Source organism: Rhinolophus ferrumequinum, chromosome 2 (assembly GCF_004115265.2).
Source record: "Rhinolophus ferrumequinum isolate MPI-CBG mRhiFer1 chromosome 2, mRhiFer1_v1.p, whole genome shotgun sequence".
Lineage (NCBI taxonomy): Eukaryota > Metazoa > Chordata > Mammalia > Chiroptera > Rhinolophidae > Rhinolophus > Rhinolophus ferrumequinum.
The window spans coordinates 46,529,748-46,556,975 of record NC_046285.1 but is presented as its reverse complement, the minus strand read 5'-3'; the positions used below and the strand labels follow the sequence as shown (position 1 = coordinate 46,556,975).

Sequence of the window (27,228 nt, the reverse complement as noted above, 5' to 3'; positions counted from 1 at the left end):
TGATTTGCTTTCTCTCATTTTAGATTAGTCGTGCCTTTTCTAAGATTTCATGTAAATGAAGTCATGTAGTATGTATGTGTCTTTTGTGTCTGTTCTTTCACTCCGCATGATATTTTTAAGATTCATCCAGGTTGTTACATTTATCAATTTGTTCTTTTTTTTATGGCTGAGTAGTGATCTAGTGTACGGCTGTAACCATTAGTATATATTTCTATTGATTTTAGGATGAGCACTGTTCCCTCAGCACTTTTACTAGCCTATGATCCCTTGGGGTCCAAGGTAAGTATAGGGAAGACAGAGACCAGTTCTGGTCACAGTATATTAGGGTATATTAGACTTTATTCGTTATGCCAGTGGCATCACGAGGGTGGGTGATGGAGATCTTATGCCAAGCTCCAATAAACAAACGTTGCCTGAAGTTTATACTGGGTAGGCTCTGGTCCAAGATTATAATATCTTTTCTACTTCTCCCTTAATCAATACTTTCTGTACTTTGCCAACTTGTATTCCTTACGTTGTACCATGGTAACATATTCCTTAATAACCAGAATCTTGTATTATTTTCTTTGCTTGAGTTTCTTTTATTTGTATTTATAGCAGTGGTTCCCAAATCCTAATGATTGGACTGGAGCCTGAGCTATGATGAAATTTTCACCGGAAAAGTAAAGACAAGGCTGTACATTTTTCATAAAGCTGAAGTATAAATTTCAAAATTATACCTAGTAATATATTTTTTTGTTAAAGTGACTTTTCTTTTGAAATAAAGGTATTGATCAATGTTAATTAAAAAAAATTTTAATGTCCTTAGCATAATAAAACTTTGGCAACTCTCTGTTGGTCCTCAAAATTTTAAGTTAACCTAAAAAATAAAAAAATAAAAATGTATTTTATGAGACATTTTACTTGTTCAGAAATCCAAAATGGGGAAATTCTTTAAGAAGACTAATTCCTGCATATAAGAAAGTTAAGGCCTTACTGTGGGAGAAGGTTACACAGAGAGACAAAAACAGAAAGTAATGTGTGATTAATTACCACATTAGTGCCAATGAGGCTAGAAAAATTGTCCCGTAGAATTAGGCTCCTAGGTGATTCTGACACTGCTGATTGATGAGACACACTTTGAGCAAGGATTTTAATTTTCAGCCTCTGCGTGGTAGTCAGTATCTATAACCCTCTCCTTCCTTCAGCCAGCTCCTTTGGTCCCCTTCTATGAGCTTGATCTCACTCTGATACATGTTTCCTAAACTTCAGTGCACATTAGAATTACCTGGGGAGATTAAAATTCCTTATGTCTAGGTTGTACCTGACTGTATCACAATGTCCAGGGGTGAGAGCCGTACATCAGTACTTTTAAAAGATGTTCAGGTGATTATTATATGTAGTACTTTCAGAACCATTGTCCTAGTGTTTAGGTCTGTGATGACTTAGGCAGATAGGCTTTAAAGAATTCCAGACAGAGGTGAACAGTGTTGATCATTTTTTTTTTTTTTTTTTTTTTTTTTTTGTATCAGGATTGGTAAGATCATCTGAACTTTCACCAGTGATACTAGAACAAAAGGGCCTCCTAGAAGTGATTGATCAGCTAAAACGTTCGCCTTCAGGACTGGACTCTGTATTACAAAAAACTGTACCATGGGGAGTAGCATTTCATCATGCAGGTATGCATGTTTATAACCTGGTATTAAGGAGCCCCCTTTAAAAATCCTCACAATTTCTTCATTTTTGTATTTATGTTCATTTGACTTCTTGTTAACCACACTTAATACTCTTAGATTTCACTGTAAGAAATTGAGTGATTAAGATTAAACAAGAATAAAACAAACATGTTTAGGTTTATTTATCTGTATAGTATATAAATACTAGAAGGGAGTAGATAGAAGATGGTGAAGGGGGTCAAATACATGGTGACAGAAGGAGACTTGACTTTGGGTGGTGAGCACAATATACAGATAATGTGCTATAGAATTGTACACTTGAAACCTAGATAATCTTATTAACCAATGTCACCCCAATGCATTTAATAAAATTAACAAATAAAAAATATATACTTTCTAAAATTAGGAATTTAACCTTTTCAATTTATTTAACATTTTTATTATGCTATACATAAAGAAAATTTTACACACACACACACACACACACACACACACACACACACAGTTGACCCTTGAACAACATGGGTTTGAGCTACATGTGTCCACTTATAAGCAGATTTTTTTCCATAAGTACATTGGAAAATTTTTTAGAGTTTTGCTACAATTTGAAAAAAAGTCACAGATGAACCATGTAGCTTAGAAATATCAAAAAAAAATTAAGAAAAAATTAGGTATGTCATGAATACATAAGGTATTAGTCTATTTTATCATTTGATATCATAAAATATACACAAACATATAATAAAAAAATAAAATTTATCTAAACTTGTGCATGCAAACACAAACCATACATGGCACCTTTCGCTGTCGAGAGAAATGTAAACAAATGTAAAGATGCAGCATTAAGCCATAACTGCATAAAATTAACTGTAGTACATACTGTACTACTGTAACAGTTTTGTAGTTACCTTCTGTTACCATTGCAATGAGCTCAAGTATTGTGAGTAGCCACTTAAAATGCCCTGTGTTGCTCATCATCTCCTGTGAGCAGCTTCTTTCTCCAGTAAATTGGGTATCGCAGTGAAAAATGATCTCTCGTGGTTCTCGTGTATTTTCATTGGGTTTAATACCGTACTGTAAACCTGATTAACACTATGGGACCCTTGTGAAGTGCCACTAGTAATGCTGGAAGTGCTACTGAGAAGCAGAGAAAAGTCATGACGTTACAAGGCAAAGCTGAATACTTGCTACGTGCTGTCGACTGAGATCTGCAGCTGCGTTGCCCACCATTTCAAGATAACTAGAGCCAGCATAAGGACCATTATAAAGAAAGAAAAGGAAATTTGTGAAGCCTTTACTGCAGCTATGCCAGCAGGCGTGAAAACCCTGTACGTTTTATGAAATACCTTTTATCATCTATTGAAAATTCAGCTCTTATGTGGGTGCAGGATTGCTATGAGAAAGGCATACCTGTAGATTCTAATATGATTTGAGAAAAAGTGAAGTCATTATATGCCAACTTAAAACAGTATGAAGGTGAAGGATCTAAAGCTGGAGAATTTCATGGCAGAAAAAGATAGTCTGGTAATTTTAGAAAGAGATTTACCTTAAAAAATGTCAAGATAACAGGAAAAGCAGCTTCTGCCGACCCAGATGCCATAAAGAAAGTCATTGAGGAGAAAGGATATCTGTCTGAACAGGTTTTTTAATGCTGATTAAGGTACCCTATTCTGGGAAAAAACGCCACAAAGGACATTTATTAATAAGAAAGAGAAATGAGCACCAGGATTTAAGGCAGGAAGGGGCAGGCTAACTCTATTGTTCTGCGCAAATGCAGTCAGGTTTATGATCAGGACTGCCCTTATCTATAAAGCTAGTGACTGCTGAGCCTTGAAGGGGAAAGATAAACACCAGCTGCCAGTCTTTTGGTTGTACCAGAAGGCCTGGGTAGTGAGAACCCTTTTTCTGGATTGGTTTTATTGATGTTTTGTCCCTGAAGTCAGGAAGTACCTTGTCAGTAAGGCACTGCCTTTGAAAGTTCTTTCAATATTGGATAATATCTCTGGTCAGCACCAAAGGCATCAAGGTCTACTTGCCTCCAAACACAACATGTCTAATTCAACTTCTAGATCAGAGGGTCATTAGGAGCTTTAAGGCTCATTACACCGGGTATTCTATGGAAAAGATCGTCGGTGCTATGGAAGAGAACTCTGATATGCAGAACATGATGAAAAGTCTAGAAGAATCACAGCATTGAAAATGCCATTGTTGTTATATTAATAGAAAAAGCTGTGAAAGCCATCAAGCCCGAACCAATAAATTCCTGTTGCAGAAAAGTGTGTCCAGATATGCATGTCTTCACAGGATTTATGACCGAGCCAATCAAGGAAATCATGATAGAGATTGTGGATATGACAAAAAAGGTAGAGAGTGAAGGGTTTCAAGATACAGATCTTGAAGATGACTTGATGGAGGTGAGTGCTTCAGAACCAGTGCCAGACAATGAGGAAGATGTAGAAGAAGCAGTGCGAGGCAACAAATTGACATTAGACAGTCTGCCAGAAGGATTCCAATTATTCAAGATTGCTTTTCACTTCTTTTACAACATGGACCCTTCTATGACATGGGCACTGGGCCTAAATCAAACAGTAGGAGGAGTGGTACTGTATGGAAACATTTTCAGAGAAGTGAAAAAGCAGAAAAAGTCAGACAGAAATTACAGTATATTTCTGTAAAGTTACACTGAGTGTGCCTGCATTTCCTGCCTCCCCTTCCACCTCCTCTTCCTTCTCTTCAGCCTACCCAACGTGAAGATGACGAGGATGAAGACCTTTATGATGATCCACTTCATGCCATACGGTTAATAAACTTATCTTGTCTATAACATAAACTTGTGTATGTGTGTGTGTGTCTTCGTGGGAGAATCTAATGACTATATGGCAAGAACTGTCTTAGACATTCTTGTGTCATCATCACCATCACCATCATCATCACCTAAGGGTTCATCGTGTAGAATATCATGGGCAAGACTTGTATTGAAATGGGTAGCCTATCCTTAGATAGGCATAAGGTGAGTGCCTATAATTAATATACAATTAAGAATGTGTTAGTTTTCTTACTGTTTTGTAACTGTTTTCAAAGAAGTACATTACTGTACTCGTACAGTATGCCTCTCATAATTGGAGAAAGTGTATCAGCTTATCATTACAGGTAAGTGGGTTTTAAAAAACTGTAACAGTATTTCCAAATACTGTATTATGAATATGACTACAATACTGTATGCCATAAAAATTTTATAACAATTCGTTCTTTGGTGAGTAGACCAGACTACCATGAAGCAACATACTGATTACACTAGACTGCCATAAAGCAATCTTTGCTGCTGCTTTGTTCTCCTTGCATGAATCCTGATACTTGTAGTTAAGTGTGAATTTCTTTTTCACATTATCTTTTCATTATTGATGTCTAGTGTAAGCAATACATATAATATCTACATGTTTTGTATCATGTAAGACAATATTGAAGTAGGTACTGAGACAATTCATCTTGTAAACAGATGGTATAAACTTATGGTATTGATAAATATAGTACAGTACTAGAAATGTATTTTCTCTTCCTTATGATTTCCTTACTATTATTTTCTTTTCTCTAGCTTACTTTATTGTAAGAACACAGTATATAATACATTTAACATACAAAATATCTGTTAATCGACTGTTTATATTACTGGTAAGGCTTCTGGTCAACAGTGAGCTATTAGTATTAATAGTAAAGTTTTGGGGGAGTCAAAAGTTATACACAGATTTTCCACTGCATGTGGGGTCTGTGCCCATAGCCCCCATGTTGTTCAAGGGCCAACTGTACATGTTATTGTAACTTCCTTTTTTTAGGTCTTACTTTTGAGGAGAGGGATATCATTGAAGGAGCCTTCCGTCAAGGTCAGATTCGGATCTTGGCAGCAACGTCTACTCTTTCATCTGGGGTGAATTTACCTGCACGTCGTGTGATTATTCGGACTCCTATTTTCAGTGGTCGAACTTTAGATATTCTTACTTATAAGCAGATGGTTGGTCGTGCTGGCAGGAAAGGAGTAGACACAGTAGGTGAGTTTGAACTTAATTGTAATAGCGTTGCTAAGGACAGTGTCATTCTAGTTGAAATTTGGCTAATACCTGGCAACCCATTTCTCACGATGTGGTGTTTGTTATCCAAAGCACTAGTGTCATTTTTTTGGATTTACTTAATATTTATAATGAGTATAACTTATAATTTTCATGTTGTCAACCATTGATTTTTGGCTAATGTAGAATTAAGATTTTCTTTTGTATTATATACAATGAAACGATTCAGTATTATGTTAAGATAATTTATCACATTAGCTGGAATATGATTTTTAATGATAGTCTACTATTTAGTGCTAATGAAAGGAGTAATTTTCCTGGGTATTAGTACTGCTTAAGCAACTGGTCTAAGAGAGCTGAGAGCTGGGAAACACTCTCACACTTTGGGAATAGGGACTTCACATACCATCGTTTTCTCACTAAATTGGTGCTGTCTGTGAAAACAACCTTCTCAGTTTTTTATCTTGCCTCAGCAGTCCAAACAAAAGTTTTGTCTTAAGCAATGAGGAGGAGGCTTGTTTGAATTAAATATCAAGATAGCAGCAAATATTATTTCTAACCTCTTACATTATTCTGGGTGTGGCTAAATTGTTATGAGTCTTCTAACATTAAGAACTTTGGGAGGAGCATTCTCTGTCACTTTATCTTCTCTAGGATGTTGTTTATTGACTCCAGTATTATGCTATGTGTAAAATAAATAGACAAACAGTTCTGTGACTACTGAAGAGATACTAGGATATCCAGGAGAAAAGAGAAAGTCTTAATGGGAAACATAAGTGGGATATTCTGGGCACAAAAAGCTGGGTAGTATACCGAGAAAAGTGACTTTTAGAGTAACTTGTCATGTGAAGTCCCTAAATACAGTTAATACTCATTAAGCATGGATTTTGTATTTGTGAATTTGCTCGCTTACTAAAATTTATTCATAACCCACAAATCAATACTTGTGGAACTTTTGTGGACATGTGCAGAGCGATGAAAAATTGGAATCTCTGGAAGCACATGTTCCCTGCAGATGTTCAACAAGGTGACACTCTACCTTCTTGTTTTAGCTCCCATACTACGGTATAAACAAGCATCCTTTTCAAGGTCTTTAGTGCCGCATTTTTCATATTTAGGGGTATTTTGGTGATTTAGCTGTTTAAAGTAACCCCCCAAGTATAGTGCTGAAGTGCGATTACCTAGTGTTTTGAAGTGCAAGAAGGCTGTGATGTGCCCTATGCAGAAAAAAGTGTGTTAATAAGCCTTGTTCAGCCGTGAGATATAGTGCTGTTGGCTGTGAGTTTAATGTTCATTGACCAACAATATATGAGTATATTAAATAAGGTCTCTTTAAACAGAAACACACATACAACAACATTTTTGTATTGATTGACTAATGAAAATGTTGAGTCTAGGGGCTTGCAGGAAGCTAACCCTGTACTTCCCCTAGGAGCAATGGTTCAGTACTCCCTAGTAATTCAGTGTTTGTGGTGACTTTATGGAATGTAGCTACCAGAAGTAATAAGAATTGACTATAACTTATTGGTGGCTGAATTAGTTAGAATATAATTTCACTGCTGTAACAAAAGCCAACGTAACAGGTGCTTAAACAAGGTAGAGTTACTTTCTTATCATATAACAGTACAACTGTAAGTAATCCGGGGCTGATACAGTGACTCCAATATCAGGGACCTACTTTTCTAGTTTGTTTTTCCATGTTCAGCAATATCATTTCTATTCTGTGGTATAAAATGACTGTTCCAGTCTCTGTCATCACATCCGTGTTTCAGCCATCAGGAAGGGGAAATGAGGAAGTAAAGGGCACACTTCCTGCCCTTTACGAAGTTGCATATAGTATTTCTCCTCGTATACAAATGGCCAAAACTTAGTCATATGGTTACGTTCCCCACCTGCAAAGGAGGCTGGGGAATATAATCTTCAGCTGAGTGGCATTGTGCCCAGTTGACACTTAGGAGTTCTATTAAAGGAAGAATGAGAGAATGGCTATTAGGGGACATCCATCAGTCTCAGTCCCAAATGACTCATCTATCTATAATCCCTGAAGGGCCCTTGATCTGCCTCTTTTAAGCCCTAAAATTTTGATGATTATAAAAACCTGCCAACTCATTGGATTTCCCCTACTATAGGCATTAACGATGTTTATCCTGATTCTGTTTCTTACTTTACCTATAAAATGTGCAGATTACAAGTATGTGTTTAAAAAGGTTAAGACAATCCCTTTCCATTCCTGTCTGCCTCTCTCTGCTCCTCCCCCAACTCTCATTTCTCAGTAGACTCACAACTTTGGAGAGTGCAATGTAAGTTCATTTTACACAGATACTCTTCTTTCAGGGCTAGAGAGTCTTAAGGTAATGTAGAAGATAAGGAGGTTTTATTTGCCTTGCTACATTCTTAGCTTGTGCTTATCTTTCTTATGGGGAAGAATAACTGAAAGGTTGGTACCCTGGACTAATAATTATCAAGCCTTAAATCAGATAACATTCAAACAAAAGCAAAATATACTGCAATAACTTTATTTCTAAGGTCTTAGAAACTTCTGAGATATTTGACCTTACATGATGTTCCATTTCAGGGTGGCATATAGCTTAGCTCAGAACTTCCATCAAGTGGGGAATGTGTGAATATAGTATTTTATATTAACTGTTAAGATTTAACGGCTTGGTCATGCTTTTTGGACAGTGTGGTATCTTTGTCACTTCTATGGATTTTCTAAATGATGTTAACATTTCCTGGACAGTTCATAGTGCTTTATTTTGATGATACTTTAATCTTTCCGGGGATTTCCTGGATCCCCAGATCCAGGATTGATGGTGCTTTGTGCCAAAATAGTGATTTACAATTCAAATTGTCAGTAATAAATGGTTTGATTCTAATTGACTTCTCTACTGTGATATGATTACAGTACCTTCCCAGGAAGGTAAGAGCAGGAACCTGGACATACCTATATATTAGGATTAATTTGGGCATTTTCATAAATCTTGCTCATCCTGGAAAAGGTTTGTCCATTTTGTTGAATAATCAAAGCCCAAAGTGGGTTGTTCTCCTGCTATGAGAGACAGGAAGGGAGAGAAATTTATGTCCTGTACCTAGGCAAGTTGGGAGAGGGTGATGAGCTTTTTCAGTGTTTGTTATTTCCCAATTGCCTTCAGGTTAAAATAATCATTAATTAAAAAAAAAAGTAGCATATTTTGGTGTAGCATACATATTCTGATCCCCTTTAATCCAAAGTTCAGAAAAACAAAATATTAGCAAAAATTCTATGACCATAATAATTACTATAATCTATTATTTCTTTTAAAACTATTAAGCCAACTAAATTCTCTTTAGCTGGTATTTTATGGAATTGTGTTGTGATTGTGCAAATGTCTGATTTTCTTTTTCTTTTTTTGTTTATAGGTGAGAGTATCTTAATTTGTAAGAACTCTGAGAAATCAAAAGGCATAGCTCTACTTCAGGGATCTCTAAAACCTGTTCGCAGCTGTCTGCGAAGAGAAGAAGGAGAAGAAGTAACTGCGAGCATGATAAGAGCTATTCTGGAGGTAAGAGAGCGTTCACTAAATTACCACTTGTTCTTATGCACCTGTAATACATGGTTGAATTTTAGTATGTGAAAAATACTAGCTTTGTGTTTCTTTATAAGATTATTTATAGTCTTCCTAAGTCTGAATCTCTTCTATTTTATATAGTTATTTCCTGGAATTTAATACAGCTACTGCTATATCAATCTTTTAATTTTTTAAAGTATATTTTTAAAAATTATTTTCTGAATTTAAAAAAAGGTGACAAATGGACTCTCACTCCTCCATCCAGATAATACCTGTTGACATTAAAATGAAATCAAATTACAAATCCACATGATTAGACGTTTCAAACAATATAGAAAGATTTAAAGTGAAAAATAACATTTTCTACTCAGAGTCCTCAAAGGTAACCCTTTTAAAGTGTTTCATGTATCCATCCAGAAAAGTGTTCTATTCATATACCAGCACGTCTTTCAATTGGCTTCAGTACTGGTACTGGGGGTACTGGTGCCTATACTCAGACTCTTTTCATTTTTCCTCTTTAGCTCTCAGTTTGAAAAAGAAAAGTTATTGATTACATAGAGTTAATAAAGATGAAGAAAGCAGGCATTCTCGTATACTGCTGAAACTCTTGGAGGGTAACTTGTTCCTACCAACTAAGACAAAAAAAAAAAAAGCTCATAGCCATTTATCCAGCAAATCCACATTTAGGAATTATGTCTAGGAATGTATTTGTGAAATTACATCAAATTAAATGTACACAAATGTTTATTATGGCACTATTGGTAATAAGAAAAAAACTGGAAACAACCAAAGTATTATTAATACTAAGTAAGTCTTGGAAAAACTAAGGTGACTCTGTTTAGGATGATTTGGTATTTTTCCAATATATATTAAATGAAAGAAGGCAAGGGGCGAATTAGTACATTAGAATAGAATAGTTGTGGGAAAATGATATCCACAAGACACAACTGACTTCATCGTTTTCTGTTTCCAACCGCTTCAATACTAGCATTCATGTATGCCCACATATTTCAGAAGGCGGGATGAGAAGAATTAATTCGGTTCATGGCCGTGAGCCACCAGTACCTCCTTTATATATGTTGTTAGTTTCCACATTTCAGATAGATAATGGTTCACTTATTTTCATTTATGAGAAAAATGTATCTACTTTTAAGGAAAACTTTTCATGGTAAAAGTAGGTGTTATCTACATTTATAATGAATGATGATGGAAGAGTTAATAAAGAGTCTCTGCATTAAGATGCTGAGAATGTTTTAAGAGAGCAAAATCACTTCATTTTTTTAATATCTTGAGGGCCTGTATGCCTTATTAAAAAGTTACAGAACATTTCAAACCTCTTATATCAGATAATAGTTGGTGGTGTGGCGAGTACATCACAAGATATGCAGACTTATGCTTCTTGCACATTTTTGGCTGCAAGTATGAAAGAAGGGAAGCAGGAAATTCAGAAAAATCAAGATCCTGTTCACCTTGGAGCAATTGAGGCCAGTGTATTGTGGCTGCTAGAAAATGAATTCATCCAGGCGACTGAAGCTAGTGACGGAACAGAAGGTAACTATGATTTCTTAGTTTCAATTTACTCCCTTTTTCATCTTCCGTGACTTAGAATGTGTACAACTGCTTAGTAAAATGAAATTGGCTTTTCAAGCAGTATAAAAGGAAACTGACTTTTCAAGAAGTGTATCAACTCATACTTAGTAAGTCAGTGTTGTGTTCAGCAACACAGACAATTAGCGTAGAGCCTGCTCAGAAATATCCATGCACTGGGCAAGATTCTGTCTGTAAAATTTATCAAAGCCTAAAAGGTTAATTACATGATATAGAAAGACAGTGTGTTGTTTTATTTTTAACATCTGATCCTTTATTTTCCCACCCCCACACCCAAATCAGGAAAAGTATATCATCCAACACATCTTGGTTCGGCAACTCTTTCTTCTTCACTTTCTCCAACTGATACTTTAGATATTTTTGCTGACCTCCAAAGAGCAATGAAGAGCTTTGTTTTAGAGAATGATCTACATATTGTCTATCTGGTAAGTTCTGTTTTCTTCACTATTGTTTTGGTGAAAATGGGGAGAAAATACATATATAGAATCTTGAACATCAAAAATACCCTAAGGGAACATCTTGTCTGTTTTCCTTGACTAGGGTAGTTGTGGTGGAAATAGAAAAGAAGAGGTAAGAAGAGGGTTATTTTAAAGTATTAAGCTAAATTTTCTAGTGACCTTTTAATCTATTTGCCTACTTATCTATTTTCTCTAACCTTCTTTCAGAACGGATTTGAGTGATTTATAAAAACATATATTTTGCAATATATAAAACAATAGCAAAGGACAATGAGATATCAAGAAATTAGAGATAAGATCATAATGTAAAATTCAAGCAAAAGTTGGTACATAAACTTGAATGACATTAAGTTATGTACAGTTGCTGGGGCCAACTTTGGTTCTGGGCTTTCTAGCAACTATAGCAAAAAGGGAAGCTTGATTAGTCTCAATATTCAATAATTAAAAAAAATTAGGAAAAGCATTGCATTTTATTGCATAAGAAAAATTTAGTCCTAAAAAGACACTATGGGAGTTAAACACTTTTAATACAATCTCTATAATAAATACAATAAAGAATTTTAAAGTTTACATTAGACAATTTAAAAAAATATTATTTTTAATAACAAATATTTTGATAAGAACTGAGTAAAACAGAGTTTGAGATCGTATTCTCTGGCAAGAACGTGGCCAGAAGTACTTAATTTTTGTCAATTAAAAGCAGATGTGGGGAATGATGTCAGCAAGATGGTGGAACTGGAAGTCCCGAGCTCTTGTCTCCATCACAGAAATATGGGTTAGCAATTATTCACAGACAAGAATGCCTTTCTTAAAATCCTAGTTTTGGTGGTGAGGTTGAAACTCTTTTTTTGGCCCTGATGCAAGAACTGAATATGCGTTAATTTTGTGAAAACCACTGGCCACACCCCATAACTCCATGGGACCCCGCTCCACTAACTTAGGAGGCATCACTGGGGGCGCTGTCAACACTGGGTCAACCAGTCCAGCCTGGGCATCGAAGGAGGCTCTTTTAGCGGCTGAGCCTTATAGGTAACCGGCAGTTGGCAACAAGCCTAGGGGTTGACAGCTGGTTTCCATTCACCATGAGGCCACCCCCAAATGCCTGCAGTTCCAGCACAGAGGGTAACCAACTGCATATAGCTTTGTAGCTCCTACCAGGTAGTCCTGGACTGGTCACAGACAGTGGGTGAAATTTGTTTGCACAGGAACCCCTCCCAAGTGGCACCAGAAACAACACAGCAAGAGGCCGGCCTCAGACCAGACCAGAGCACTACCCGATTAGCCCCACACCCAAAGGGTGGTCTCAACAGGCACAAGAGGCCACGGGGACAGATCCCCCTTTGAGGGGTCATCCTCCACACAGCAGCTCATACATTGTGGCGTAGCCAATTCTCACAGCCAGTCAGCCTGAGAGTGAATTCCACCCACTGATATATCAAAAGCAATCAAGGCTCAACTACAACAGGAGAATACACATAACACACACATGGGACACTCCTGGAACACAGACACAGGTGATCAGGGAGACTGCCACTGGCCCACACAGGATACATACTCCGTAGGGCTACTACCTGGCAAAGACTGAGAGACATAGGAGATCTACCTAATACATAGACACAAACACAGAGAGGCAGCCAGAATGAGGAAACAAACAAACATATCCCAAATGAAAGAACAGGAGAAACCTCCAGAAAAAGAACTGAATGAAACAGAGGCAACCAACCTACCAGGGATAGAGTTTAAAACATAAAGAATGCTTAGGGAACTTAGTGAGAATTTCAACACAGAGATAGCAAGCATAAAGAAAGACATAGAAACCATAAAAAAGTACCAGTCAGAAATGAAGAATACAATAACTGAAATGAAGAATGCACTAGAACGAATCAAAAGCAGATTAGATGAAACAAAGGATCAAATCAGTGATTTAGAAGACAAGGTAACAGAAAACACCCTGTTGGAAGAACAAAAAGAAAACAATCCAAATAATGAAGATAGTTTAAGGGACCTTGGACAACATCAAGCGTAACAACATAGGAGTACCAAAAGGAGAAGAGAGAAAGCCATGTGCAAAAAGAAAGAAACTAGACTGCTTTCTGTCGCCATATACCAAAACTAACTCTAAGAGGATCAAAGTCCTAAACATCAGACCTGAAACAGTAAATTGCATAGAAGAAAGCATAGGTACTAAATTTATGGACCTTGGGGTTCAAAGAGGATTTTATGAATTTGACCTGAAAGGCAAGGGAAGTAAAATCAAAAATTAATGAATGGGACTATAGCAAACTAAAAAGCTTCTGCACAGCAAAAAGAACCGTCAACAAAATAAAGAAGCAACCAACTGAATGGGAGAAGATATTTGCAAACAACACCTCTGATAAGGGGCTAATATCCAAAATATGTACAGAACTCATACAATTCAACAAAAAAAAACCAAACAATCCAATTAAAAAATGGGCAGAGGACCTGAACAGACACTTCTCCCAAGAAGACATACAAGTGGCCAACAGACCTATGAAAAGATGCTTAGCTTCACACTAGCTATTAAGATAATGTAAATCAAAACCACAATGAGATACCACCTCACACCTGTTAGAATGGCTATTATCAACAAGACAAGTAATAACAAGTGTTGTAAAGGCTGTGGAGAAAAAGGAACCCTCATACACTGCTGGTGAGAATGTAAATTGGTACAGTCACTATGGAAAACAGTATGGAGGTTCCTTAAAAAATTAAGAATAGACTTACAATGCACCCAGCAATCTCTCTCCTCGGTATCTACCAAAAAAATCTGAAAACATTTATCTGTAAAGACATATGTATCCTTATACTCATTGCTGCATTATTCGAGGTGGCCAAAACTTTGAAACAGCCAAAGTGTTCTTGGATAGATGATTGGATAAAGAAGATGTGGTACATATATACAATGGAATATTACTCAGCCATAGAAAAGATGAATTAATCTGTCTTTTTAAACATACCCTTATGAATGTGAAGTACTACCTCATTATGGTTTGGATTTGCATTTCTCTAGTGGTTAATGATGTTGAGCATATTTTCATGTGCTTATTGACCATTTGAATATCTTCCTTAGAAAAATATCTGTTCAGATCATTTGCCCATTTTTAAACTGGGTTATTTTTAAATTATTGAGTTGTAAGAGTTCTTTCTATATTCTGGATACAAATCTCTTATCAGATATATGATTTGCAAATATTTCCTTCCATTCTTGTCTTTTTTACAGTTTTGATGATATCTTTTGAAGCACAAAAGTTTTTAATTTTTATGATGTTGATTTTTTTTCTTTTGGTGTCATATCTAAGAATCCATTCTGTAACCCAATGTCACAAAGATTTACTCCTATGTTTTCTTCTAAGAGTTTTATAGTTTTAGGTCTTATATTTAGAGGTATGATCCACTTTGATTTTTGTGATTGATATAAGGTAGGGACCTAACTTCATTCCTTGCATATGCATATCCAGATGTCCCAGTACCATTTGTTGAAAATCTATTCAATTGATATGTCTTCCTTGACGAAATCAATTGATCATAAATGTGAGGGTTTATTTTTGGACTTTCCTATTTCATTATCTGTATATTTATCCTTATGCCAATACCATACTGTTTTGATTAGTGTAGTTTGGTAGTAAGTTTTGAAATCAAGAAATGTGAGCCCTTTAACTTTATTTTTCTTTTTGAAAAATGTTTTGACTATTCTTGGTCCCTTGTATTTTCTTATGAATTTTAGGATCAGTTTCTGCAAAGAAGCCGGCTAGATTTTGATAGGGATTGTGTTGAATCTAAAAGTCAATTAGAGGAATATTGTCATCTTAACAATATTAAGTCTTCCAGTTCATGGGCTGTCTTTCTATTTAATTAGGTCTTCTTCAATTTTTTTCAACAATTTTTATAGTTTTCAGAGTAAAAGTTTAGTATTTCTTTTTTAAAGCTTATTCCTAAGCATTTTATTCTTTTTGATGCTACTGTAAATGGAATTGCTTTCTTAATTTCATTTTCAGATTGTTTATTAAAGTGTATAGAAAAACAAATTTTTGTATATTTATCTTGTATCCTGCAACCTATTAAACTTGTTTATTAACTTTAATAGTATTTTGGTGAATTCCTTAAGATTTTCTATAGATAAGAGCTTTCCATCTGCAAAGAGAGATAGTTTTGTTTCTTCCTCGCCAATCTGGATGTCTTTTATTAATGTTTCTTGCCTAATTGACCTGAATAGAATCTGCAATAAAATGTGGACTAGAGGTAGTGAAAGCAGACATCTTTGTTTTGTTCCTGATCTTAGGGGGAAAGCATTCAGTCTTTCACCATCAAGTTAGCTGTGTTTTTGTTGTTGTTTTTTTTTTGTTGTTGTTGTTTTGGCAGATGGCTTTTATCAGGTTGAGGAAGTTACCTTCTATTCCTAGTTTGTTGAATATTTTTATCATGAGAGAGTTAAATTTTGTCAAGTGCTTTTTCTGTTTCTATTGAGATCATCCTGCAGTTTTTGTTCACTCTATTGATATAGTGTATTTCATTAATTGATTTTCAGATATTATATTAATCTTGAATTTTCCAGGTAAATACCACTTGGTCATGTATAATACTATTTATACATTGCTAGATTAGTTTACTGGTATTTTGTTAAGGAACGTTGAATCTATATGCATAAGATATATTGGTCTGTAGTTCTCTTTCCTCACTCTGTGTGGTTTTGAGGTAATACTAGCTTCATTGCATTAGTTAAGAAGTGTTCCCTCTTCTGGTTTTCCAGAAGAATTCATAAAGGATTCCTATTAATTCTTATTTAAACATGTGGGAGATTTCACCAGTCAAGTTATTTGTGTTTGGGCTTTTTTTTTTTGGAGTAAATTTTTGATGACTAATGCAGTGTCTATACTGGTTATAGGTCTATTCAGATTTTCTATTTTTTCTTGAATCAGTTTTAGTAGTTTCTGTGTTTCCAAGAATTTGTCCATTTTTATCTAGGTTATCCAATCTGTTGGTATTTAATTGTTTCTAGTATTTCCATATAATCCTTTTTATTTCTGTAAGGTCAGTCAGTAGTGGTGCCCCCTCTTCCATTCCTGACTTTAGTAATTTGAGTCTTTTCATTTCTTGATCAGACTAGCTAAAAGTATTTCAATTTTGTTGATCTTTTCAAAGAACTGTTAAAAGTTTTTAAACAAGGAGGCCATTAGAGTGAGGTAGATCTAATGTCTTGGTAGCTTATCTAAGCAAAGAGTCAGTGTGCTTGAGTCTAAGAAAATGAAACTTAAGAACAACCAATCATAGCCAGCCAACTAGGCTTTCCCAAGTCTGGCAACTGCTTAAGCTATAACCAATCAAATAATTTATTTGCTTTGCTTCATTTCAGCACCTTCCCTATAAAAACTTTGCCCCTAGTCCTTTCAGTGGAGGGCTCTTAACCACCTTTCGTTTGGCACTGCAGTTTGAACCACTGTGTGCTCAAATGAACTCTTGAAAAAATTTGATGTTCCTCAGTTTACCTTTTAGCAACCTATTTTGGTTTAGTTGATTTCTCTCTTTACTCTCTTTTATTAATTTCTGCACTTTATTATTTTTCTTCTTCTTCCTTTGGGTTTACTTAGACCTTCCATTTGCAGTGTCTTAAGGTAGAGCATTAGGATGTTGATTTTTAGATCATTTTTAATGTAAACATTTATAGATATAAATTTCCCTCAAGGCACTTCTTTCACTGCATTCTGTAAGTTTGGTATGTTATGTTTTCATTTTCATTCATTCAAGGTACTTTGTAATTTCTATTGTTTCTTCTCTGATGCATTGTTATTTAATAGTGTCTTATTTAATTTCTACATTGTGAATCTCCAAAAATTTTTGTCATTTATTTCTAATTTCATTCCATTGCTGTAAAACATACTTTGTAGGATTTCAATCCTTTCACATTAATTGAGGCTTGTTTTATTGCTGAGTATGTGGTCTATCCTGGAGAATGTTCAATGTGAGCTTGAGAAGAATATGCATTTTGCTGTTGTTGGGTGGAGTTCAACATATGTCTATTAGGTGTAGTTGATTTAGTGTATTGTTTTACTCTTATGTTTCCGGTTGATCTTCTGCTTACCGTGTTTCCCCGAAAATAAGATCTACCCTGAAAATAAGCCCCAATTAAGATCGTCAGCCAGATGGACGCATTTAGTATGCTATGACAATGTTCCAGAAGAAGATGACATGACTGTATTTAAATAAATGTAGATTGTTGTACATGAAAAAATAAGACATCCCCTGAAAATAAGCCCTAATGGAGCAAAAATTAATATAAGACCTGGTCTTATTTTCAGGGAAACATGGTAGTTTTCCATCCATTGTTGAATGTGATATGTAGATGATGTATTACAGAATTGTACACTTGTGTAATTTTACTAACCATTGTCACCTCAATAAATTTTAATTAAATTCAAAAAAAAAAAAGAAAGTGAGGATACTTAAGTCTTCAACTATTATTTTTGAATGGTTTATTTCTCTCTTCATATCTGTCAAGTTTTGTTCACATATTTCAAGGCCCTGGAGGTATTTACAATTGTTATATCTATTACACTTGATGGATTGATCCTTTTAACATTATAAAATGTTCCTCTTATCTCTGTTAACAGTTTTTTTTAAAGTCTGTTTGTTCTGATAGTAATATAGCCACTCTGGCTTTGGTATGGTTGTGATTTGTGTGATATTTTCCCTTCCTTTTACTTTTGACCTATTTGCATTTTTTAATCTATATTGTGTCCCCTATAGACAGCATATAGTTGGATTCTGTTTTTTTATCCAGCCTGTCAATTTCTGCCTTTGATTAGATTATTTAACCCATTCACGTTAAATGTTATTATTGAAATAGTTGGATTTACATCTTTCATATTTTTTGTGTCTTTTTATTTTCTATATAGCTCATGGCTTTCCCCTCTATATTTCTTTTTTGATTTGTTTTGAATTAAGTGAATATTTTCTGTATAACATATTAATTTCTTTAATTAATTTTTCTCTATATTTTTGGAGTTACCTTACCAGTGGTTATTTAATGGGTTACTATATACAGCTCAAAATGTACACTAACATAATTCCAGTGATATGTGAAACATTATTCTTGTATACCTCTATTCCTGTTCCTTTTTTGTGCTATTACTATTATACATGTGACATCTGTATGTGTTACAAATGTAACAATCCATTGTTATAATTTGTTTTATATAATTTTATATCTTTAAAGAAGCTGCGAGAAGAAAGGAAAGCAAATGTATATTTACAGAGTTTGTTACATCAACATTCTCATTTAAGATTTGTGTTTTTCTTTATTTGTTCCTATGGATTTTAGTTACTATCTTTTGTCATTTCCAATACAGCTTTGCTCACACTTGCTTTCTTTGGGCTTGTATTTTTTTTTTTTTTATGTTATATTACACTTTTTTGTACAGTTGCTTTTTAAAACAGTCAAGAGAAGAAAGCAGGGGAACTATGCAATAATACTATCTTTATATGTCCCCATAGAATTACCTTTATTGGAACTCTTTGTTTTTTTGTGTGGAGTTAAAATATTGTTTTGGGTCACTTTCTTTCAATCTGAAGAGCTTTCTTTAGTATTTCTTGTAAGGCAAATCTTCTAGCAACAAATTTTCTCGGTTTTTGTTTATCTGGGAATGTCTTTATTATGCCTTTATTTTAGAAATATAATTTTCCTTTATATGATATTCTTGGTTGACAGTTTTTCTTTCTTCCAGCAGTTTGAATATGTCATTTCACTGCATTCTGGCCTCCTTTGTTTTTGATGAGAAGTCAGTTCTTAATTTTATTGGGTTTTCCTTGTGTATGATGAGTTGTTTTTCTTTTGCTGCATTCAAGATTTTCTCTTTTTTTTGTTTCTTACATTTTTACTATGATGCATCTGCGTGTGGATCTTTTTGCATTTATCCTACTTGGAGTTCAGTTAGTCTTTTGGTATGTAGATTAATGTTTCTCATCGAATTTGGGAAGTTTTTAGCCATAATTTTTTTCCATTTTTATTTATTTTTTTGTATTTTCTCCTGGTACTCAATTATGCATATGTTGGTGTACTTAATGCTTCCCACATTTCTCTGAGGCTCTGTTCATTTTCCCCTCCCTTTTCTCCCCTCTCAGATTGCGTAATCTCTATTGTTCTATCTTCGTTTTTGCCATTTCTTCTGCCAGCTTGCAGCTACTGTTAAGCTCTGTAGTGAATTGTTCATTTCAATTATTGAACTTTCCAACTCCAGAATTGCCATTTGGCTCTTTTTTTTTTTAATATCAGTTCTTTCTCTTTTCTTATATTCTCTACTTGGTGAAACATTGTTGGTAGACCTTTTTTTTACTTCATTAAACATGGTTTCCCTTTGTCCTTTGACCATAATCATAATATTTGCCTTGAAGTCTTTGTCTGATATTTCCAACATCTGGAATCTCTCAAAAGTGTTTCTTTTGCCTGCTTTTCCCCTGTGTTTGAGACACACTTCTTTTTTTCTTTGGATGTCTTACAGTTTTTTTGTTTTGTGCTGTTGTGTTATTGAATCCAGGACATTGTAGGTAATATATTGTAGCAAATATGGATATTGATTCTTTTTCTCCTCACTCCTCGTTCTATTTTCCTGATTCTTTCTTAGAAGTCATATAAAATACTTAAGGTACTTCACATCGGAATATAGAGATTAAAAGTGTCTGTGATTAAAGTTCTTGGAGGCTATGAAATCCAGTTGTATGTTAGTGGTCTCTTCTTTTTCTCTTGTCTGTGAATTGTTTGTGAATAAATGAAGTTTCCATATAAATGAAGTATTATCACATTTAGAAATTTTTCCAAATACTGAGGCCTTTGTTTTTAATATGACATTTACATTTACTTGTTCCTTTTGTAATTCAAGTTTTACCTAATGAATTATGCTTCTTCCCTTTAGGTTACACCTATGTTTGAGGACTGGACTACAATAGATTGGTATCGATATTTCTGTTTGTGGGAGAAGTTGCCAACTTCTATGAAACGGGTGGCAGAGCTAGTGGGAGTTGAAGAAGGGTTCTTGGCTCGCTCTGTGAAAGGAAAAGTAGTAGCCAGAACTGAAAGACAGTACCGACAAATGGCCATCCATAAAAGGTAAATATCAAGGAGCCTGGACTACCCAGTATTTAGCACAGTATTGGATATACAGTAGAAGTCTACTTTATTGAAATCACTTTCATTGCCCTTAAAATCAAAGTTTTGGCTAAATATAGTAAAAATTTTCAATTTACTGTATTTATTGATATATTACTTTCATCCTTGATACTTGTAGTTTAGAAGCCATTATATATGAAGACCTTTTAAAAGAGAACATTTAATTAGTTCCTTTCCTTAGAGAAGATGTGAATCAGTATGCTTTAAGGAAAGGAAGGATGTTTCTATCATCCTTTCAAGTGATTCATTACCAGTAGGGAAGAGCCAATTAAAAGATTCCGATGGGGAAATTGGATAGGCTTTTAGCTTTTTTGAAATAAATAAAATTATTTTTCTTAAAGCATTAGTGTCTATATATTATTTACAACATAGTCAAGTGTAAATTTTGTAAGGATTTATATACTTGGAGTATTTGTGGCACTATTGCCATTCAAAGTAAAACTGATTTTTATAATTAAATCTTGTCAATTTATTGAAATATGATTAGATGATCATATAATTGTGTCAAGTGTTCTTTTAAATTTTTGTGCCATCACGTTTCTTGAACCAAGTCTTATTTCTTCAAATTAATTAGCATTATTGAAATATGTTTGTTATACAGATATTAGTTATTTGCTATAGTAACTAATATATGTCAGAACTTACTTTATAAACATTGAGCTCATTGGACAAACATTGAGCTCAGTGGACAAACACTGAGTCTTTGTCCACTTATCCTATATCTTATTAGGAATCTTCTCGGAGTGTGTAAACCCTTTCTTGCCTTTTTGATTCTTCCTTGTTTCACAACATATATGTTCATAGTAGACGTAAGTGATCTCTTATCATATTTTTGGTGATTTACTTTCCAGGTTTTTTACCAGTCTTGTGTTATTAGATTTAATCAGTGAAGTTCCCTTAAAGGAAATTAATAAGAAATATGGATGCAATCGTGGACAGATTCAGTCTTTACAACAGTCAGCTGCTGTTTATGCAGGTCAGTTAAACAAGAGTTTCCGCATTTACTTAAGATTCTGTGATTTGTGGTCAAGTTAAGATTACTTTTCTTTCCCAAATTCCATTTTGTTGTACACTTCAGTAAAAGTGAGGGGATCGTGTCAAGCCATAATTTTGTGTTATCCCTGTCATCGGAAAACTACAGCTCCCCTGACCTCAGGTTCCCTGTCACCGAAGACCAGCAGCCAGCTGAGTGTCTGGACATTAGTGTCCCCTTCATTCCTTAGCGTCCTGCTGACCAGGCCTTTGTTTTCTGCTGCTTCTTTTTTATTTTTCCTGTTGCCTGATGCAAGAAGAAACAGAAACAAAGTTCTCCCTTTTCTAATCTAGTTACTGATTAACACTTGCTGTTGAGGAAGAGGCTGGCAAGTGGAAAAGCATTTCTGGATTTCTGTCTATGTGTTCTAAATTATTATCTCTTCTCTAAGGAAACAGTAGTCTCCCTTAATAAAATTAAATCCATGTTCTCTAAGCTATGCAAACAGGAAAGTTAAGGGTCCGATTTTGTCAAGGAATGCTTACAAGCCCTTTAGCAGGAAACCCTGGGCTGCTGGAGAGTGTGTATATTGTGAAGGTGTGTGCATCTATGAGAGAGTACTAAGGGAAAGATGGGGGGGTGCGGTAAGAAGGGAGAGACTCCCCCTTCAATTCACTGGCAACAAAGATCTCAGATTGATTGCCTCTGGGGTTAGTATTCTCACAGGGAAGTGATTTTCTTAATGACTTGGCACTTGGCTACTCTGGCTTCTTTATTTCAAGAGTGTCTAGCTATTGAGCTGGGCAACCTTTCTTTGAAGAAGATGTCGGTGGGAGCTTCACTTTTTATAGTCTTCTCAGCACTTGGATATTTGAATCAGTTCTCTTGCTTTCCTCTAGGTGGAAAGAGTCCCTTACCTGTTTTTAAGAGTTCTCTCTTCCTTAAAAAAAGAAAGGAATGAAGAGAGTGAGAGGAATGAACTAGGGGGAAGGCTTTTTGTTTTGTGTTTACATGCTCTGCTCAGTTTTTTAAATGTCAAATGCATGGTTAAGAATAAAGGAGATGACATTTAATGTGTTTAGAATATTTGTTTGCCAATTAGTTAGGCCCTCAATGTATGTCTATTCTACTGTTAACTTACACCTTGGCCCTGTTAAACTCTACAATTCTCCAGGAAAAAAAGAAACAATGAAATGAAAGTATATCTAAAGAAAGAGAGACTTGATCTATAAAGAATTTTTAATTCAATAAATGTTCTGTGAACATTCTAGGGATGATTACAGTATTTTCCAATCGCCTGGGCTGGCACAACATGGAACTACTACTTTCCCAATTTCAGAAGCGTCTTACATTTGGCATCCAGAGGGAGCTGTGTGACCTGGTCCGGGTGTCCTTACTTAATGCACAGAGAGCCAGGTTTCTCTACGCTTCTGGCTTTCTTACTGTGGCAGATCTTGCCAGAGCAAATATTGCTGAGGTGGAGACTGTTCTGAAAAATGCTGTGCCTTTTAAAAGGTAAGAGAATCCCACTCTCTGCATAGGGTTATTAAATGAAAAAGCATGTCAATTTCTAAATAATAGATACTGCATTAAAATGTTTTTCTCTTTGATAATATCATGATATACGTGGTGTAAGTGGAAGAAAATACAGCTACTTTTTCCCCCTTTAGGATTACTTTTTATTTTTTATACCTTTAAAATATTTCATGACTTAAAAGACATTTCTAAAAGTATCGTAATTCTCCCCTAGAAAGATTGAGTAAAATTTCCAAGGCTTTCTGCTCATACTGGTTTTCAGTGTATATCCTGGGCTCATCTTAGACTTTCTTTAGACAAGAGCACTTTAAAATGTACTCCTCTTTTGTTTGTCTTGTTTTTTGTTGTTTTTGGTTCAAACAAATGAGAAACAAAAACTCATAGACACAGACAATAGTTTGGTGGTTACCAGAAGGTAAGGGGGTAGGGGAGTGGTAGATGAGGGTAAAGGGGATCAAAAATATGGTGATGGAAGGAGAACTGACTCTGGGTGGTGAATACACAATGGGATTTATAGATGATGTAATATAGAATTGTACACCTGAAATCTATGTAACTTTACTAACAATTGTCACCCCAATAAACTTTAATTTAAAAAAATGTACTCCTCTTGATTGTTCTTTGGAACACTAATCTCTCAAACAGCTTGTGAGTAGAGGATTCTCACTGTTGTTTTCATGTTTGTAACCGATTCATTGAATGGGCTGGACTTGGCATACAATCAAGGAGTAGCTTATTTTCTCAACCACTGTTCTTTGAACTCACTCTTATATAAAACCTCAGCCAGATCCTATTGCTATTTAGGCACTTGCAGGTACTAACAGTTTTATTTTCAGATGTTAAAATTTTGTTCTAAATTAAAGAAAGTATCAGTCTCATTTCCAGCTCAGTGTTTCTTCTCTCTCACTCAGTTTAGGCCTGACACAGGCTCAGAAACTTGTCATAGGTGTGGGAAGGAATGGGGAATAGTCACAGGAGCAGCCTCGCTGTCCCCCAGTGCCAGCTCACAGGGTGGCCTCCGCTCTCTGTATGGCGTCGCCACCCCAGGTATGGCTCTGTTTGGATCCTGGTGCAGCATACTGTAGGGGCATAGCAACGTCTACCTAGATTTTGAAGGATGGAATCCCCTGGAACCTTAGGAACACAACCATGCAGAGAACTGCCACAGTCGGGGGCCGCTGTAGAGTCCCCACTAGGGCAATTCCCAGTGGAGCTGGGGGGGCCGGGCCACTCCTGTGACCCCGGACCAGAAGAGCGAGCAACTGGTGTGCGATTTTGTCACTTTGGGGTATATCTTTGGCTGAAGTCTCCCTGGAGTACACTTTAGAACCTTATAAATGTGTTGCTCTCCTCTGGAGCCTCTGATTTTCACAGAATCTTTGGATATAGTCATACTCATTTAGAAATATGTACAGATAGTGCCTGAGGTGAAAAACTTCAGGTGTGGGAGTATCACTGTGGTAACAACATACTTGACCCTTCCAGGGAGTCTACTGAAGGAAGTATATATTTACAAATTTTTAATTGGAATAAAGTTGTTTGTTAACACATTTTGGAGTCATTTCTGTATTATGCTAAGGCTGTTATTGCTATGACTATGCCTCAGAACTTTATTGATCAAGTTTAGTGGCATCAGTAATAGGACAAGTCAACATCATGTGCCTTCTCATGTGACACCCTGAGAAAGTCACATTACTCCTGATCCTGAAGTATTTTTATCAAAAATGTCTAACATGAATTTATCATAAGGAAACATTAGACAAACCTAAATTGGGAGACATTCTACAAAATAATTGGCTAGTACTTTTCAAAAATATCAAGACCATGGAAAAACAACTGAGGAGCTGTTTCTAATTAAAGGAGGATAAAGAAGCATGACAACTAAATGCACTATTTTATTCTAGATTGGACTAGAAAAAGGATGTAAATGGAACAATTGGTGAAATTTGAACATGGTGTGTAGAGTAGATATAGTATTGTATTAATGTTAATTTTCTGAATAGAAACTGGTGTATCTGGCACTTGGCCACTCTTTTAGTACTTAGAGCTAGTATTTAGATGGTATCAAACAGTTTGCCGTTACCAACAATCTGCAAAGAATTATCTTGTGCATATGTATTTTCATATTATTGGTGATGTTTCTTCAGAGTAAATTTCTAGACATGGGATTGCCAAATGTAAGTGCATACGTAGCTTATTAAATTTCAAATTTCCCCGCAGAAGGGTCTAGCAAGTCACACTATCACTAGCCTATTACCCCACAGCTTCGCCAACAGAATCTATTGTTAGAGGTTTTCATTTTGCGTCTGATAGATCAGAAATTGTATCTCAGTATGGTTTTAATGTGCATTTCTCTAATCGTGAATGATGGTAGATATCTTTTCATGTTTCAGGATCATTTATTTTATATCTTTGTAAATTATCTGGTTATGTTTTTTTCCTTATATTTCTTATAGGTTTTGGTCTTTTTCCTCTCCTTTTTAAAGAGTGTTTTCTTTTTTAAATTGATTAGGGTTCCTAATCCTTTATTTGATATGTATATTGCAAATATTTTCTCAAAATGTATGAATTATCTTTTGACGTTTTTTACATTGTTTTCCCATGCAGAATTTTTATTTTTCTATTGATTTATTTTATCGATCTTTTCATTTTTGCTTCTGCATTGTGATAGTTAGAAAATCCCTACACTGAGAGTAAAGAGGAATTTGCACATTTTCTTCTAGTATTTGAATTTTGCATTTAGATTCCTGATGCATTTAGAATTTGATTTTTGCATATAATGTGGTCTGAATTAATTTTATCTTTTTACCATTTATAAAAATGTTTATCTTACTCCTAGTAAGATGAGATACCACCTTCATCATATACTAGATATCAATATGTAATTAAGTCTATTTCTGGAATTTCTATGCTGTTTGTTGCTCTTTTTGCCAATTCATGAGCCAATACCATCCTCTTAATAAAAAGGCTATATAGTATATTTTAAAGGCTGGTAGGCCAACTACCTCCTCCTAGTTTTTCCTATTTTCCAGGCTATTTTTGTCTGTTTACCCATATGAAATTTAAAGTGCCTGTTGATATATTGTTGGGGTTGGATTGAAATTTAACTTAGAACTGACATCTTTATAATGTTGAGTCAATCTGTTCAAGGATAGGTGATATCTTTGCATTTGATCTAGTCTTTGTGATTTCAAGGAGTTTTTTTTTTTTTTTTTTTTTTTAAATTGTCCTTGTATAGCTTTTCGGGAGTTCAAAAGTTTTCCTCATACAGGTTTTGTACGTTTCTTATTATATTAAATTTATTCCTATTAATCTTTATTGTAGTTTTAATTGGTGGCTTGCTTCTATGATATCTTCTACAAGGTTATTATTTGAGTATATGAAAGCTATTGATTTTTGTATATTTTTTATCCTGCTAGTTTCTGAATTCCTTTTTCAAATTACTTTTATCATTGTTTCTCTACGATTTCCAGGTGTATAGTTATATCAACTGCAGATAGAGATGTTTTAGTTCTTTCTTAACAATTCTTATGATGCTTCTAATTGATTTCCTTATCTAATTGAATTAGCTAATACCTCTAATAGGTAGTGGTAATAAGGATAGTAGTACTAGAGATAGTCAGCATTTTTTGCGTTGTTTGTGATCTTAGTGGAAATACCTCTGATGTTACCCTCATAGATACTGGCTTCAGGTCTATCATTTTTTGATATATGTATGTATTTTTAACATTTTAAAGAAAATGTCCATTAATTATAATTTTCTTGAACATTTTTATCAGGAATGGGTATTGCATTTTGTCAAAGCCTTCTTTAGTATTTTTGGAGATAGTTAAAAAAGTTCTTTTTTTCCCTTACATCTATTAGCATGGTGTATTATATCAACAGATTTACTAATATTGAATCAATTTTCTGATCCAGTATACATTTTACTTGGTCATGGGATTTTATTTTTTATGTGATGTTGGATTGTTTTCTAATATGTAATATAGTATATTTTTGCATTATTTATAAATAGTATTGATGTATATTTTCTTGTGTATGTTTTGGACTATATTCAAGTTTTGCTGTCAGTGTTTAGTATGAGACTTGCTTCATGAAAAAGAATTAGGAAGCTGTTCTTTCTTTTCAGTACTTTGCAATAATTTATAGTGTATTGGGACTGGTTGAAGGTTTGATATAATTCTATAAAACCATCTTGGATGGTGCTTTTT

General features: G+C 34.8%; 1 protein-coding gene across 1 annotated transcript in view; it reads left to right on the top strand.

The window, feature by feature from the left end:
* Positions 1-27,228, top strand: part of POLQ (DNA polymerase theta) — an 86,636-nt gene that overhangs the window by 13,846 nt on the left and 45,562 nt on the right. Inside the window, exons 8-15 of the mRNA XM_033121474.1 lie at positions 1,512-1,658; positions 5,486-5,698; positions 9,116-9,258; positions 10,611-10,815; positions 11,155-11,297; positions 20,255-20,448; positions 21,360-21,484; positions 22,753-22,996. Coding sequence (XP_032977365.1) covers positions 1,512-1,658; positions 5,486-5,698; positions 9,116-9,258; positions 10,611-10,815; positions 11,155-11,297; positions 20,255-20,448; positions 21,360-21,484; positions 22,753-22,996 — 1,414 coding nt within the window. The remainder of the gene's footprint in view (positions 1-1,511; positions 1,659-5,485; positions 5,699-9,115; positions 9,259-10,610; positions 10,816-11,154; positions 11,298-20,254; positions 20,449-21,359; positions 21,485-22,752; positions 22,997-27,228) is intronic.